Here is a 13,462-nt window from a genome sequence, read left to right on the forward strand (position 1 = left end):
AAGGAAACCATTGGTACTAACCAAGGCACCTCGGACTTTAGCGGGAGAAGCTTCGAGATGTATAATGGAGATGTCATCGATGCCATACCAACACCGAGACCCACAAAAATACGACCAACGATGTTAAATCCGTGCTCAAAACTCGGTCGACCACCGGTCTGGTTTGAACCTTTTATGTAGAACCGGGAGCGGAGTCGCCGTGAATCTGTGGACCATGATACTCAAGCCATCTCACAAGATTGTTGACCGTGACTCTAAAGAAGTCGTCGAGGATAGGTACATCGACCATAGAGGTGTGGTTTGTGGGTTGTTAAATAACATTGATTAAAGCCCCTTTCAAAACCCCAATACCCAAACCCATGAGTTTTCTTTCCATATGTATTTTAATGGAGAAAAACCTAATCGATCATGGGGTTTACAAACCCATGTTGGGTGTGTGCTATGGCACCTTGGTTGGAGTTGTTCTCATGGCCAAAGAGACCCCTAAAAACCCCTAAGAATACCCCATTTTAGCCCAAGACTTTGGGGTCTGAAACCATTCTCGGAATGGCATGAACAAAGAAGCGCACGTGGACGAGCACATGCAAGTGCCACCCCGAGAAACTAGATCTCGCGGTGGGAATGAGAGGACAGGCACATGCAGTGCGGTCCGAGAAAGATCTGTGGGAGGTCCGAGAGGGATAGGCACATGCAAGTGCGGCCCCGAGAAAGATCTCGGTGGGAGGTCCGAGAGGACAAGCACATGGACGAGGCACATGCAAGTGCTCCCCGAAAGATCTGCCGGTGGGAGGTCAGAGAGGACAGGCACATGCAAGTGCCGGCCCCGAGAACCTAGATCTCGCTGGGTGGGAAAGTCCGAGAGGGACAGGCACATGGGAGGCACATGATATAGCCTTCTTTGTATGTGCCGGTCCCCTATTTTAGCCTTGTTTGATAATTTATGGGCCCCTATTTTAGCCTTGTTTGATAATTTATGTCCAAGAGGCACACATTGGAAAGCTATTGTGATGATTACTATAGTGTAAAAAGATACTTGGAGGCTTACAAGGATATAATCCACCCATTACTGGTTTGGAGCAGCTTAAAATCGAGCATCACCTAGGTACATTCTCCCTCCACCCTTGAAGAGGTTACCAGGAAGACCACATATCAATAGGAGGAAGGAACCTGATGAAGGAGCATCCGGAGAGTTTAGAAAAGATTTGGAAGTGTCGATGTAGCAACCGCAAGGAGGTAGGCCACAACTCAAGGAAATGCGAAAGAGCTCCAATTAAAGGGAAGGAAGTAAAGGTATAATCATAAGATTTTATCCTAAGTACTCATACTTATTTTATGTTATCGTGATGATTACAAGGATTCTAATATTGAATTCATGCTTGTATAGGGAAAGAAGGGAAGTGGGAGCAAATGTGATGTCAATACCTCTCAAAGATTGACGAGATCTCAAGCTTCTTCTACCATCACTTATGACAATATGCGTGCCAAGATTGAAGCACAAAGGAAAGCCAAGGAAGATAAAAGGAAAGCAAGAGAAATGAAGAAGAAATAAGTTCAAAGAGGGGAGGAGAGGCAGTGAAGAAATTAGAATCATAGGCTGTAATTTGATGATTTTTATGTTTATTTGGATATGATATTAAGTTGGATGTGGATGATTGTAAACTTTTTTTTTTTTTTTTGGATATGTTGGATTTTGTGGTAGACTTTTATTTTGGACATGATGTTAAGTTGGATGTGGATGATCCAAACAAATTTTTTTTTAGATATGTTGGATGTTGAAGTATGGTAGACAAATACTTTTGGAAGCATAGACTTTTTTTTGGATAATTTAGGAATGTTGTCCAAATTTCCAGTGTTTAAGATAGCCTATTTAAAGGGAAATGCTGTCCAAATTTTCAGATTTTTAAAACCCTATTTACAAGGGAATTGCTGTCCAAATATCCAGGATGTTGTGGTACAGTAGACTAATACAAGGGAATGCTGTCCAAAGCTTGCATAAATGGTTTTGTAAGGGGCGGTGAGGTGGTGGAGTTGAGTTGTGAATACACCGTGTGATGGTTTCGACAATTCATCTAAAATTGTATGTGATAGTGGTTCTGCTGGGCTCTGTTTAATGATGAGAAAGAAGTTCAATATAAAGTCCTATAATGATCACTTGAGGAAAAAGCCAATTAGAAGATCTTGTTGATTAAATATGATTGTAGAATCATTTGCTAATGATGTTGTACAATTTTTCATTACTAATGCTGGATTTAAGTACATCAGTTTCACTTTCATCAAAAAAAAAAAAAAGTACATCAGTTTCACATTTATTTGCCAATCATAAGCGATACAATTACACCAACAAAGAAAACTAGAACAAAATAAACTCCAAGCTTCATTGATGCAACAAACTTCTCCGTTTCATCCATTCTAATTGTTCCACTTCGCACCGCTGTTGTAACCCCGTAACACCTCTCGCAAAACCCGTATCTCCTCTCGTAGCACCCGCCTCCTCCCGCAACTCTTGTAAATCGGGGTGGATTCTGCACAAGCTCGGTTGTTGGTGCAACAATGGGATCACACCAAACAAAAAATTACAACCATTAACTGTGGGCAATGTAAAAAGCCTATTTGGATTATTATTCAGTCTACGATATTCTAATCATGACTTTCCGATTACATTTGCACCTCAAGGATTTGTACTTGAGTGTATTAGGATTCTTGCAATTAACACTTGAGCTAGACATTTGATACATTTACCTGTAAAGATGCACAACAAAAACAACAAAAAAAACAAATCAATGTTGTAGAGTGATCTAAAGAATACAAAACCGTAACCTATATAATAGAAATCAGAGAGATATGGGAGTGAGAAAATAACTCCAATCTAAACAATAAAAATTAGAGAGAGATGGGAGTTGGTTGCCGATCCAAGCCGTGAGATGGGAGTTGGTTGCCTATTTTCTCTAGTTTAATCACATAGGTATTGAATATAGGTTATATACACTCCCATAATGAAACGGAATAGCATATAATCATCTAATCAAGCCAAAAGAAACGTTTTTATAATACAACGAGTAGAATTGGGGAAAAAGAAAAAAAGAACCGAGAAATCAATTGCACTACTATAGGTGCAAATCTTACCTAACCGTGTGTAGGATCAATCTTTTGAATGAACTTTTATCACATTTGATGTAGCACCACCCCTTCGAATTTACGCAAAATGGGTTGTCCCCAAATATTAGGGTTTATCAATTTGTTTATCGATGGGATTAGAGATAAAAATTAGGGTTTATCGATTGGGCTTACCTTATTTAGCTGGATAGCATTTAAAAGAATATGGCCGCCTAACCGCTAACTTGTACGATGATGTTCTCTCGATTTCAGGAGAAAGAAGATAATGATGTGTTCGAACAAGAAGAAGAAGAGATACATTTTCTCTTTCTCTTTTCTCTCTATTTGTTTTCTCTTCTTATTAGGCGGGGGTATTATTGGAATATTACAAATATAAGGGCGTTTGGGGTTTAAACGAATATAATTAGGGTGATGTCATCACTTAACAGCCCTTTTAACGGCAAGGGCGGTTGATAGAATCTTGGGAATGCAGGGGAGGGGAGAGTCATTTCTCAAAACCCAGGGGAGGGGTTTGTCATTAGACCATAATCGAGGGGAGGGGGGAGTAATTTACTCTTTTAATATTGATCGATCTCAATATTGTACCGGTATCGTATCGATGATACAATACAGATAAGGGCTAAAATAGTCAAAAATTCTTTTCTTTAAAGGGCAATCAGAGGCAATTTTGTGCGATACAGTCGATCCATTCCAATATCGTATCGATATTATATCGATTTTGCAAGTGACCGATACCCGAGACCAACGCAGTTGCTTGCTACTGATCTTTCAAATACTGAATCGGAATGAATGGTAGTGAAGATGCTACTCCGGCTTCCATCGTTCGTTTCTCGTTACTTGTCGTTCCCGCTCTCAATTTGCAGTTTCAGGTCGGTACCTAAGCGTTTTCTTCTTTCCGTCTGATACTACTTCTCTTTAAGATTTTCAGTGCAATTGCTCAATCACTTTTCTTTTAATTTCTCTTTCCATCCATCGATTTCAAAAACTTCGAGGCCATCGCTCATAGATCTGTCTCTTTCTCCTTTCTCCCAAATATCGTGCGGAAAGACCACGGAATATGTACACAGCAGCAAGCACAGATGATCGTATTAGTCAACAGATTTCACATGAGAAAAAGCAGGCAAATCATCGATTCTGCAGTGTATCAAGGTGCATTACGCCATTACCATCTGTTCTTCTCTTTACTTAGTTAAACTAGCGATGCAGATGGATCTCATGTTTCGTTTAATTTTCAGTCATGTGACCGAGTTACTCGAGTTGCGTGCAGAAGATCCTTCGTTGCATGTTCTGTTCATCCCTGGAAATCCAGGTTTTGCGACAAGCCGACAATATGATGCAAAACTTTGTTTATATTAATTTATAGTTGTTTGAGTAAAAAAAATTTGAGACCTGGTAGTTTTGGTGGTTATTGTAGGTATTATTTTGTATTACAAAGACTTTGTTGAAGCACTATACGAGCTGCTTGGAGGAACTGCATCGGTAACAGGCAAGAGATTAGTGATTTTCCCCTTTTTTGGTGCTTCCGTTTGGAGCTGATATCAGTATGCTAACCATCCATACATTTGACTAACATCTTCAGCAATTGGGCACATCTCTCAAACAAGAAAGGTTGATACTCACTGCTCCGACTTAAATTTATGCTGGACAGTATTTCACAGTGATATGTAAAGCTAGAGCTCTGAAGTTCCTGCCATTGTAGAATGGTGATTTATTATGTATTGTTTTAATTTGCTTATAATCACTGAGATCTCTCGGAGTTGACACTTTTTCCAAGGTTAATGATATTTTAATGACTGGACGAATGGGCTTGATGAATTTGTATGCTTTGACACAATAAATTGAATTTCTTCATTTCTGGTTTGGAATGAAATCATTCCCCCAGCCCACCAATCCAACCAAGCCATCATTTTCACTCAATTGAAAGGGGTTCTGGTTGGGATGCCTGAAATGGATAAAAAAAATTTGTGCTCTGTGGTAAATTCTTAGCCAAACAACCTTTTCCCATGTTATCTAAGCTTCCCCTCCCCCCCTCCCCCCCAAAAAAAAAAAAAAAAAGCATCCCGCAACCTTCCCCACATTCTTTCCCAAAAGAGGGGGTTGAAAGTGCTAAAGGAAATTTTTAAATGTACAAACCATCTGGCTTTGTTCTTGTATCCTGAATAGGTGTCTGGTCTACTTATTCTTTTATTATGACACATCAACTAATTGGAAATGAGTGCTCCCTTGTGACCAAGTGGTCACGGGTTCCAGTCTGGAAACAGCCTCTCTGCGAAAGCAGGGGTAAGGCTGCGTACATTATGACCCTCTCCAGACCCCGCAGTGGCGGGAATCTCGTGCACTGGGTACGCCCTTTTTTATCAACTAATTAGAAATCTTATGATACATTTTTGCTGGAATGGAATTGTGCTTTTCTAACTTGTACCTTATTCTCTTCTAGATTTCACATTTCTTTCGTTTATGCTGAGCCTTTTGTTGTTCTTATTGCTGTTATTACTTGTATCAGCGTAAGATACAATATAGAAATGCATTAGGTACTTTTTCTTTGACATTTTATGGAAATTAGCAAATTTATGAACCAATACAAACTTGTTATAATAGTTTTTGCTTTACCAAATAAATTGCATGGATACAATGTTAACATTTAGTTTTTTCTGTTCCTGCTAGAATTGGGAGCATGGATGTTTGTTCTCATTACAAGATCAGATAGACCATAAGGTAATGTTATATTTGTGTATGATGGGCCTCCTTGGACATGGAAAAGGCATGTGTGAGACCTGATTATCCATAAATAACAAAAATTATAGAAGCCAGTATCATTTGACATCGTTAAAGGCTGATGTCAGCGTTCTTTATGTTAAAGCACATTTATTTTTTCAAATTGAAAAAGCCATTTCTACAAACAGAGGCAATTTCCCGATTTCCATTTTGGTGAATTTTCCATGAATTTTTTTGTAAATGATGCCTGTCCTTACAAACTTATTTCTAGCAAGCTTGGTGCTCTTGAAGTAACTTCTCCAAATTCCTTTTATCTCTCATTTGCATATCATTTAGTTAGTGGTTGAACATGTTGTGCCTAGTGCTGTTCATGTGCAATTAAATTATTTAATGTGTGTCGGAGGAATTCTAATATCCAGTCAGCTCTTCCTATGCAGATGGACTTCATTAAGCAAGAGATTCGACATACTGAAGTTCCTCTCTTATTGGTATTGTCCATTTTATTATAGTAAATTTATAATGTAGAAGACAGCTTGATGTGTTTTCTATTCCCTCTTTCCAAGTCGTAGAAATGCATAGACTTTTTGAAAACATCACAACCATGACTGGGAGTCGAAGCATAGGATAAAGAAGGAACATTCTACCTGGATGATGTGGTTGGCGCAATTTGTTGAATCAATTGTTTTCAAGAAAATTCTTGGCCCACGGCTTGGTCAACCCCCATCTCAGAATCACACAAATGGTTATTTGTAGATTCTGGATTTATTTCTTCTTGGACCTATACTTGGTAAGAACTAACCACAAACTCAATGGAGGGTAAATTTTGGTCGAGGTTCTTATTACAAAATTTCTCACACTCAAAATAAGGATTGTTCCCTGTTCTGCTTGTTTTTTCAGTGAACTTATTTGACTGGATAAGATTCCTTTTCCTCTTTTGAGCGCTTAGGCAGTAGGGACTATAAAAGCTCTTCTGGGAGAAATACTTACAAGAACACTTCAAATTAAGCAAACCATTCAGAATCACAGCATATGTAATGTAACTAGATTTGAGGAAGTATACTAAAGAGGGTGGTAATATGATGTGAAAACAGGTTACTGAGAGCTCAATATAACTCAAAATACTATGGGAATTCTTTTGACAGAACTTGGAAAAAAAAGGAAAAAAAAAAAAAAAAAAAGAGAGAAGGGAATGCAAAATTTTAACAGTCTAAACACCTGCCTTCTTCCTGGCCTAACCCTGAAAAAAAAAGGACATGCACCTGGCCACCCAAACTAATTTTTTTAAGGCTTATTCTACATTTTTGGAAGAAAAATCACCAGACGCCATTTAACAAGAATTCAGTTTTTGACATGCTTCTTGTACAATTTGTCTGAACTAAGAGCTACTGAGTGCTTCCTTTATCTCCCATTTGGAACTACTCGGGTCAAATGCTGCTGATTTTAGACACACATGTCAGTTGATGTCAACAGCTGAGTCCTCCAAACCTATTAGACCCCAACAAAATGCTGGTTGAACTCCTTGACCTTGTCTACTATGCCAGTTTGACTATGGATTGACGTTTTATGGGAAATGAAAAAGAGATAGGAGAAGTGAAGAGAAAGAAGGAAGAGAGTGAGAACATGTCTTTGTCTCTCCTCCCAAAATTTATATAAATGTGTGGAATGGGAATAATACCTCTTATGACCAAAGCACCCTTTTGTGATTGTCATTCTAGGGTGTTTCATGGAGAGATGGACATTCATTGAGTATGGGTTTTTTTAATTGCATCAGAAAGAACTCTCATTTAGTTCAATGTTTTAGAAGTAAAAACTTTTAAGTACAATAAACTTGAACCTACAATTTGTGAACTTGGCAATTATAAGTGAGACATCACATTGATGATGATATGGTGATGGTCTTGGTGCTGTGCACCACTGTATTTTTTGGTGAAAACAATGGGCTCTACTAGCAGCATAGTTGTCAAGGCGACTAAGGGACCCAAGGCGTTGGAGGGGCACTTTGGCGATTAGGTGCTCTAGGCTTGCATTAATGAGTATATGTAATATAGCAATGATAATGTTATATAATTATGTTTCTATGCAACATAGAAGCCAAGTCAATGCAATATGTTATAATTATACCAGTAATGACCTAATATAAGAAAATCAACATATAATAAACAAAACATAGGAGCATATTCATCAAAAAACATAGCAATGACATAAATCAATGTAAACATGTGAAGCGTCAACAAGGCATGCTGTCGCTTTGGATCCAAGAAAGAGCCTGGATGCCTCTGCAACACCTTGACAATTATGGTTAGCAGCTGCTTGATTTTTTTTTTTCCTGAATTAGAGATGACAAAGAAAATTAGCCTTCGATCTGAAACAGAACTGTAGATATACTATAGCTGCTTTTATTTTATGAATGTTGTATACGGTTATTGATGGGAGCATACCTGTACTGGTTACTGAAGCAGTTAACCTTCTGAGATTATTTAATGTTAACGATGAAAAATTGAAACCCATGAGTAATCCATGCGACCCTGGCAGTATTTTCTTTTCCTTTTTGTGTTGTTAATGAGGTTATTTTTAATTTTCTGTGGTTTTAGCAACTGACTTGTACTCTCTTGTTGAAGGTTGGGCACTCTATCGGTTCCTATATATCACTGGAAATATTCAAGAGAGTACCAGAGCAGGTGATGAATACTTCATACATAATTTTATTTGGCTAATTATATTGCCATGTTTATTTATTCGTATTTGAAAGATCCAATATCGTAGAACTTTTTTTTTGTTGGATTTTCAGGTGAAATATTTTATAGGGCTTTATCCTTTTCTGACTTTGGACAAGAAATCCTTCAAGCAGTCTGTGATTGGGAAGATTTCAGCGTATAACTCTTTCTTGTTCATGAAATAATCCATCCCATCTTCTCTTTTGATTTCTTTAATAAAGCCCCTGTAGTCTTCTGTTGACATATGCATCCCTACTCACTACCACTTTGAGCAATAATTTAATACTTGCACTTCTAGGCTTTAATTCATAGCTATGACAAAGTCCTTTGGAAACTAGCGACAAGTAGGACAACTGTTTTAGTAACAAGAAAATAAAAAAGAAAAAGAAAAATGGATTAATATTTGCTATTGTAGTTTTTATTTTTTATTTTTTATTAAGAGAATAATAACTTCTTGTCTTTATTGATAGGAAAGCCCCTCTATTTATAATAGAGGGGAAATTACAAATAGAAAGGGGAACTCCTAATCAGATTAGGAATTCCTAATCATGATAGGATTCCAAGTTACAATAGGAAAAGAACTAGAACTAACAACTCAAACTGAAACTAGGACTAACAACTCACAGTAGAATTAGGACTTGACATAATTAGAAACTAGGACTAGGAAAATAGAAGATACACATATCAACCAAATCACTGTTCACGTGAATAGTACTTCTCAACACTCTCCCTCAAGCTAGATTACACAAATAAGTAAAAAAAGAAGATCCAGCTTGAACTAAAGAAAAAAGAACTCCTAATAATGCTAACACTCCCCCTCAAGTTGGCGCATACAAGGTACTAATGCCTAACTTGAACAAAATGAAAAAAACTAAGTTGTAGTAGAATCCAGCTTGACATATGAATGCAGCTTCCAAATAAACCTTCAAGAACTTGAAAAAATAGATCTTCAAAACTTGGACAGACATGATCAGCAAACCGGGACTGGAATGTCTTCCAAAAAAGGCAGCTTTCAACGATCTTCAATAGCTATCCAGTGATGAATCTCAGATTGTCATAGTGACTTAGAATCTTGAAGTGAAATAACTAAGGCAGCAAGTAGCGAAAACAAACTGAATCAGGTAGTGGAAAAAAACTGTATCAACCCAATCGAAAGTCCTCAAATAGGCAACAACCAAATATCTTCAATATTTCAATATTTCAATCTCCCCCTTACGGCAGACTCAACCTAGTAACAAAGTAGATACCCATTGGCAATGGTGAAAACTCTGATCGTCTATGCTTTGCACCAAGTGTTCCTGCAAGTTCTGCTTCTACAATGCTTGCAGGTGTACTGTACATAATCCTCCCCTCACGTATAGTACACGTGGACATAACAGAGATAATGTAAAAGATAGGGCAAAAACATAATATTCCAGAATTTTCTAAAAGTGCTATGGGTAATTAAAAAGGAAGGAATGGCAAAATTGTAATTTACCAGAAGTTTCCAAAGGTGTTATGGGTAAATGCCAAAGGTATGTTTTGGGATATGAAGGGAATTAGAATTATTGAAAGGGAACGGTGTTGGAAAAAAAAAGGATGGCATGACTGTAATTTGGTGGCAATCCACTTTTAAATACAATCCAAGCCTAAGGGCAAACTGGTAATAAATCAGAATTTTCAAGGGTCAATTGGGTAGTCAAATAGGGAAATGTATTAAAAGGTAATGGCAGTTCCGTAAATAACCAGAATTTTGCATGGACCTTTTTGGTAAACAAAAAGCAATGGGATGCAATAAGTAAAATGATGGCTATCGAGAGTGGCAATCTTGTAAATAACCAGAATTGTCAAGGGGCTCTTGGGTAGATAATTTAGATGAAATCTACTTACAAATACCACCCAAGGCAAAAGGGTAATGTTGGAATGAGCAGTAAAATAAGGACAAAGGTAGATAAGAAAAGATGATAAGGGCATAAAAGGGAACTCAAAGAATAAAATAAAACGCTAGGAATAAAGTAGAGTAACCAAAAAGGAAACCAACTCATAAAAGGATACCCACTTTGAGATATTGGATGTCTTCCTCACGCAACCAGCCAAAAACAATATAACGCTGTCTTCAATAGTTCAACCTCACGATGGGAGAAAGAACCAACCACAGGAGGAAAACGAGCCACGGTGGAAAACGAGAGCCAACAGCCAACTGATTCTTCGATCAGAAACAGAGAAAGGAGGAGGCGGAACAAAAGCTGCAACTTCAACCTGCAACTCCAATTTGGCGGTAGGAGAACAGCAACGATAAATATTTGACTCCGTGGAAGAACAGCTTCAATCGAACCAGCAGCAACAAAGTACCAGCAAAGAATCGATACCACCAGAAATCAATAGCCAACATCAGAGAACAAGAGCCCATCCAACAACTAAGCCAAGCAACACTCAGCAAGACGAAAACCAGAAAATCAGAGATCTTCCTCCCGATAAGCAAAGAGAAACTAAGCAAAAATAGGGCAGGTCCTAAACTGCAGCCCCTCGATCACCGTCAAAAAAGGGATTGCACCTTCAAGGAAAGCAGGTTCTTCAGCAGCATCTACAGCCCGGAACCAGGTTCTTCATTAATCGATCAACAAATCAGTATTTAATCTGCAACTCATCTGAAGAGCAGAAATCAGATTCGAAATCTGATGTAGAGTTTTCAGAATCGAATAAATGAATTGAGTACTTGAAACCCTAGTTCTTCTTTTTCTATGAACTAGGGTTTTCTTTTTCAAACCAAAAATTAAAATCGACTCTCAAAATAGCAATCTTGGAGAGAATCAGTCACTGGTTGCCTAGCTCTGATACCATGCAGTTTTTTTTTTTTTTTTTTTTAGAGAATAATAACTTGTTGTCTTTATTGATAGGAAAGCCCCGCTATTTATAATAGAGGGGAAATTACAAATAGAAAGGGGAACTCCTAATCAGATTAGGAATTCCTAATCATGATAGGATTCCAAGTTACAATAGGAAAAGAACTAGAACTAACAACTCAAACTGAAACTAGGACTAACAACTCACAATAGAATTAGGACTTGACATAATTAGAAACTAGGACTCCAACTAGGACTAGGAAAATAGAAGATACACATATCCACCAAATCACTGTTCACGTGAACAGTGTCGCGTGAACAGTACTTCTCAACAGCTATAACAGTCTCTCTAACTTCTATCTCTTTGTTCAATCCCTTTTTCCTTCATCCTCTTACACTCACTTGTTACATATGGAGAAGAGCTCAGGGTTAAATGTTGAGTATGCATTTTCAAATGTGTTTTATTTTTCCAACAGCAAAATTTTTTCACTAGAAAATGGAAAGATTGGAACTTGTTTGAAGTCATGAGAGTTCTCAATTGTGAACTCCCAAGATGGTTATTCATGAACTTATGCAACTTGTGAGGTCATGCACATTGCTTGGGCAGTTGGGCAGTAATATTGGTTATTTACTTGAGTACATCAAGATGGAAAATATGTTGATATGTCAACATGGAAGTCTTAGATTTTGAGTGTTTATTTAACATTGTGTCTAACATCCATTAGGCAAAAAAATTGAAGTTTGTGGTTTGTGTTTCATGTCTGTGGCCCATTTCTGCCTGACTCTTGACAATTTTTGTCCTCTTACATCAATATCTGACACTTTTTGAACTAGTTCTATTGCTTTGATTCCTCACAGATGAAAAAAAAAAGCTTGAGAATTTTTTTTGTGAGAAATTATATTATATACATAAATGTATATTTATTTATTTTTGTTTATTTATATATTTTGATTTTCAGGAATAAACTTCTTTGAAAATGGTACATGATTCTCTGGAGCATGGTTATCAAGTCGGCAAGGTGTCCATGGTGTTGGAGGGGCTAAAATCAAGGCGACACCAACAAGGTGGCAAGGTGCCAACCATGGCGTAGGAGAGAATCTAAAATCAAGGCGGCAAGGCACCTGCCTAGGTGACCAAGCCGCCCAAGGAGCCTGGACGCCTAGGTGACGCCTTGATAACTATGCTCTGGAGATTTGATAGTTACTGTTAAACGAATGGAAACACTTGTCTGCTTTATTGTGAAAGTCTTGGAAAATAGTGAAAAACAAAAAAATTCTTATAAGAACTCCTTCCCCTTAAGTTTGCTAGGTAGAGGACTTGTGACTAAGATTGTTTTGTAGTGAACACTGGACCTTTTTTTCTTTTGACTTTCATAAATAACAATTTCCTTAAGAGAATGAAAATAAGAAGTACAGTAAGAAAGGGCCCAACATGCCAAAAAGGAAATTGGAAAGGAAGTCACATCGAGACTCATGCAAGTGCCTCAGCATAGAAGTCTCTTATTTACATACATTCTCCTGACACCTTAGCCTTGGCAACTTATCTTAATAAGAGTTAGATTAGCTGATCTTCATGAGAGTTAAATTAGCCTCTAAGGGAACTTAAGTGTCCAGCAAGGAGGTTAAGGAGCAGATCTCTCTTGTTAGGTGAGAGAGCACATCTAATGTTCTTCTGGTTCTTCGAATTGAAAAATGTAACCGTCTACAGGATTTGGGTGGTTCTTGTTTGTCTCGAGTCTCTATGTTTCTTGGTTAATGCCATGTCAATAACTAGCATTCTCAACCGCTTCTATTTATGCTGAAGTGTTTTAAGCATTTATACCTTGTTTTTGGCAATATTCCTAAGAGTAAGGCATTCATAGGGCTTGTTATTACATTTTGTGTTTCAGGTCTCAAGCTCTATGTGTTGTCCTCAGTTCTATTATAGCTATGTTGGGCTTGCTTCCAAGCTGGGCTACCAGGGCGCTCGTGAGAAGATCCCTTGGGAGCTTATGGTCTTCTACAGCAGTTGATGCTACTTGCACTCACCTGCTGCAGGTGAAACTTTCCCTTCTCATACTATACAGATGCAGTTAATGCTATATAGATGCAAAACTA

General features: G+C 37.8%; 1 protein-coding gene across 5 annotated transcripts in view; it reads left to right on the forward strand.

The window, feature by feature from the left end:
- Positions 1–3,913: 3,913 nt before the first annotated feature.
- Positions 3,914–13,462, forward strand: part of LOC122671782 (lipid droplet-associated hydrolase) — a 40,486-nt gene continuing 30,937 nt past the window's right edge. For 3 of the 5 annotated variants that reach the window (XM_043869217.1, XM_043869216.1, XM_043869214.1), the window contains exons 1-10: positions 3,915–3,983; positions 4,162–4,263; positions 4,350–4,423; positions 4,529–4,600; positions 4,694–4,722; positions 5,779–5,829; positions 6,267–6,317; positions 8,448–8,507; positions 8,618–8,700; positions 13,255–13,402. In XM_043869217.1, coding sequence (XP_043725152.1) covers positions 3,916–3,983; positions 4,162–4,263; positions 4,350–4,423; positions 4,529–4,600; positions 4,694–4,722; positions 5,779–5,829; positions 6,267–6,317; positions 8,448–8,507; positions 8,618–8,700; positions 13,255–13,402 — 738 coding nt within the window. In that variant the 5' untranslated portion in view covers position 3,915. Of the gene's footprint in view, positions 3,984–4,138; positions 4,264–4,349; positions 4,424–4,528; positions 4,601–4,693; positions 4,723–5,778; positions 5,830–6,266; positions 6,318–8,447; positions 8,508–8,617; positions 8,701–13,254; positions 13,403–13,462 lie in introns of those variants that run through there. The other 2 variants (XM_043869215.1, XM_043869218.1) reach the window with 2 other exon arrangements.

The sequence above is a fragment of the Telopea speciosissima genome, chromosome 8 (genome assembly GCF_018873765.1).
Source record: "Telopea speciosissima isolate NSW1024214 ecotype Mountain lineage chromosome 8, Tspe_v1, whole genome shotgun sequence".
Classification (NCBI taxonomy): Eukaryota; Viridiplantae; Streptophyta; class Magnoliopsida; order Proteales; family Proteaceae; genus Telopea; species Telopea speciosissima.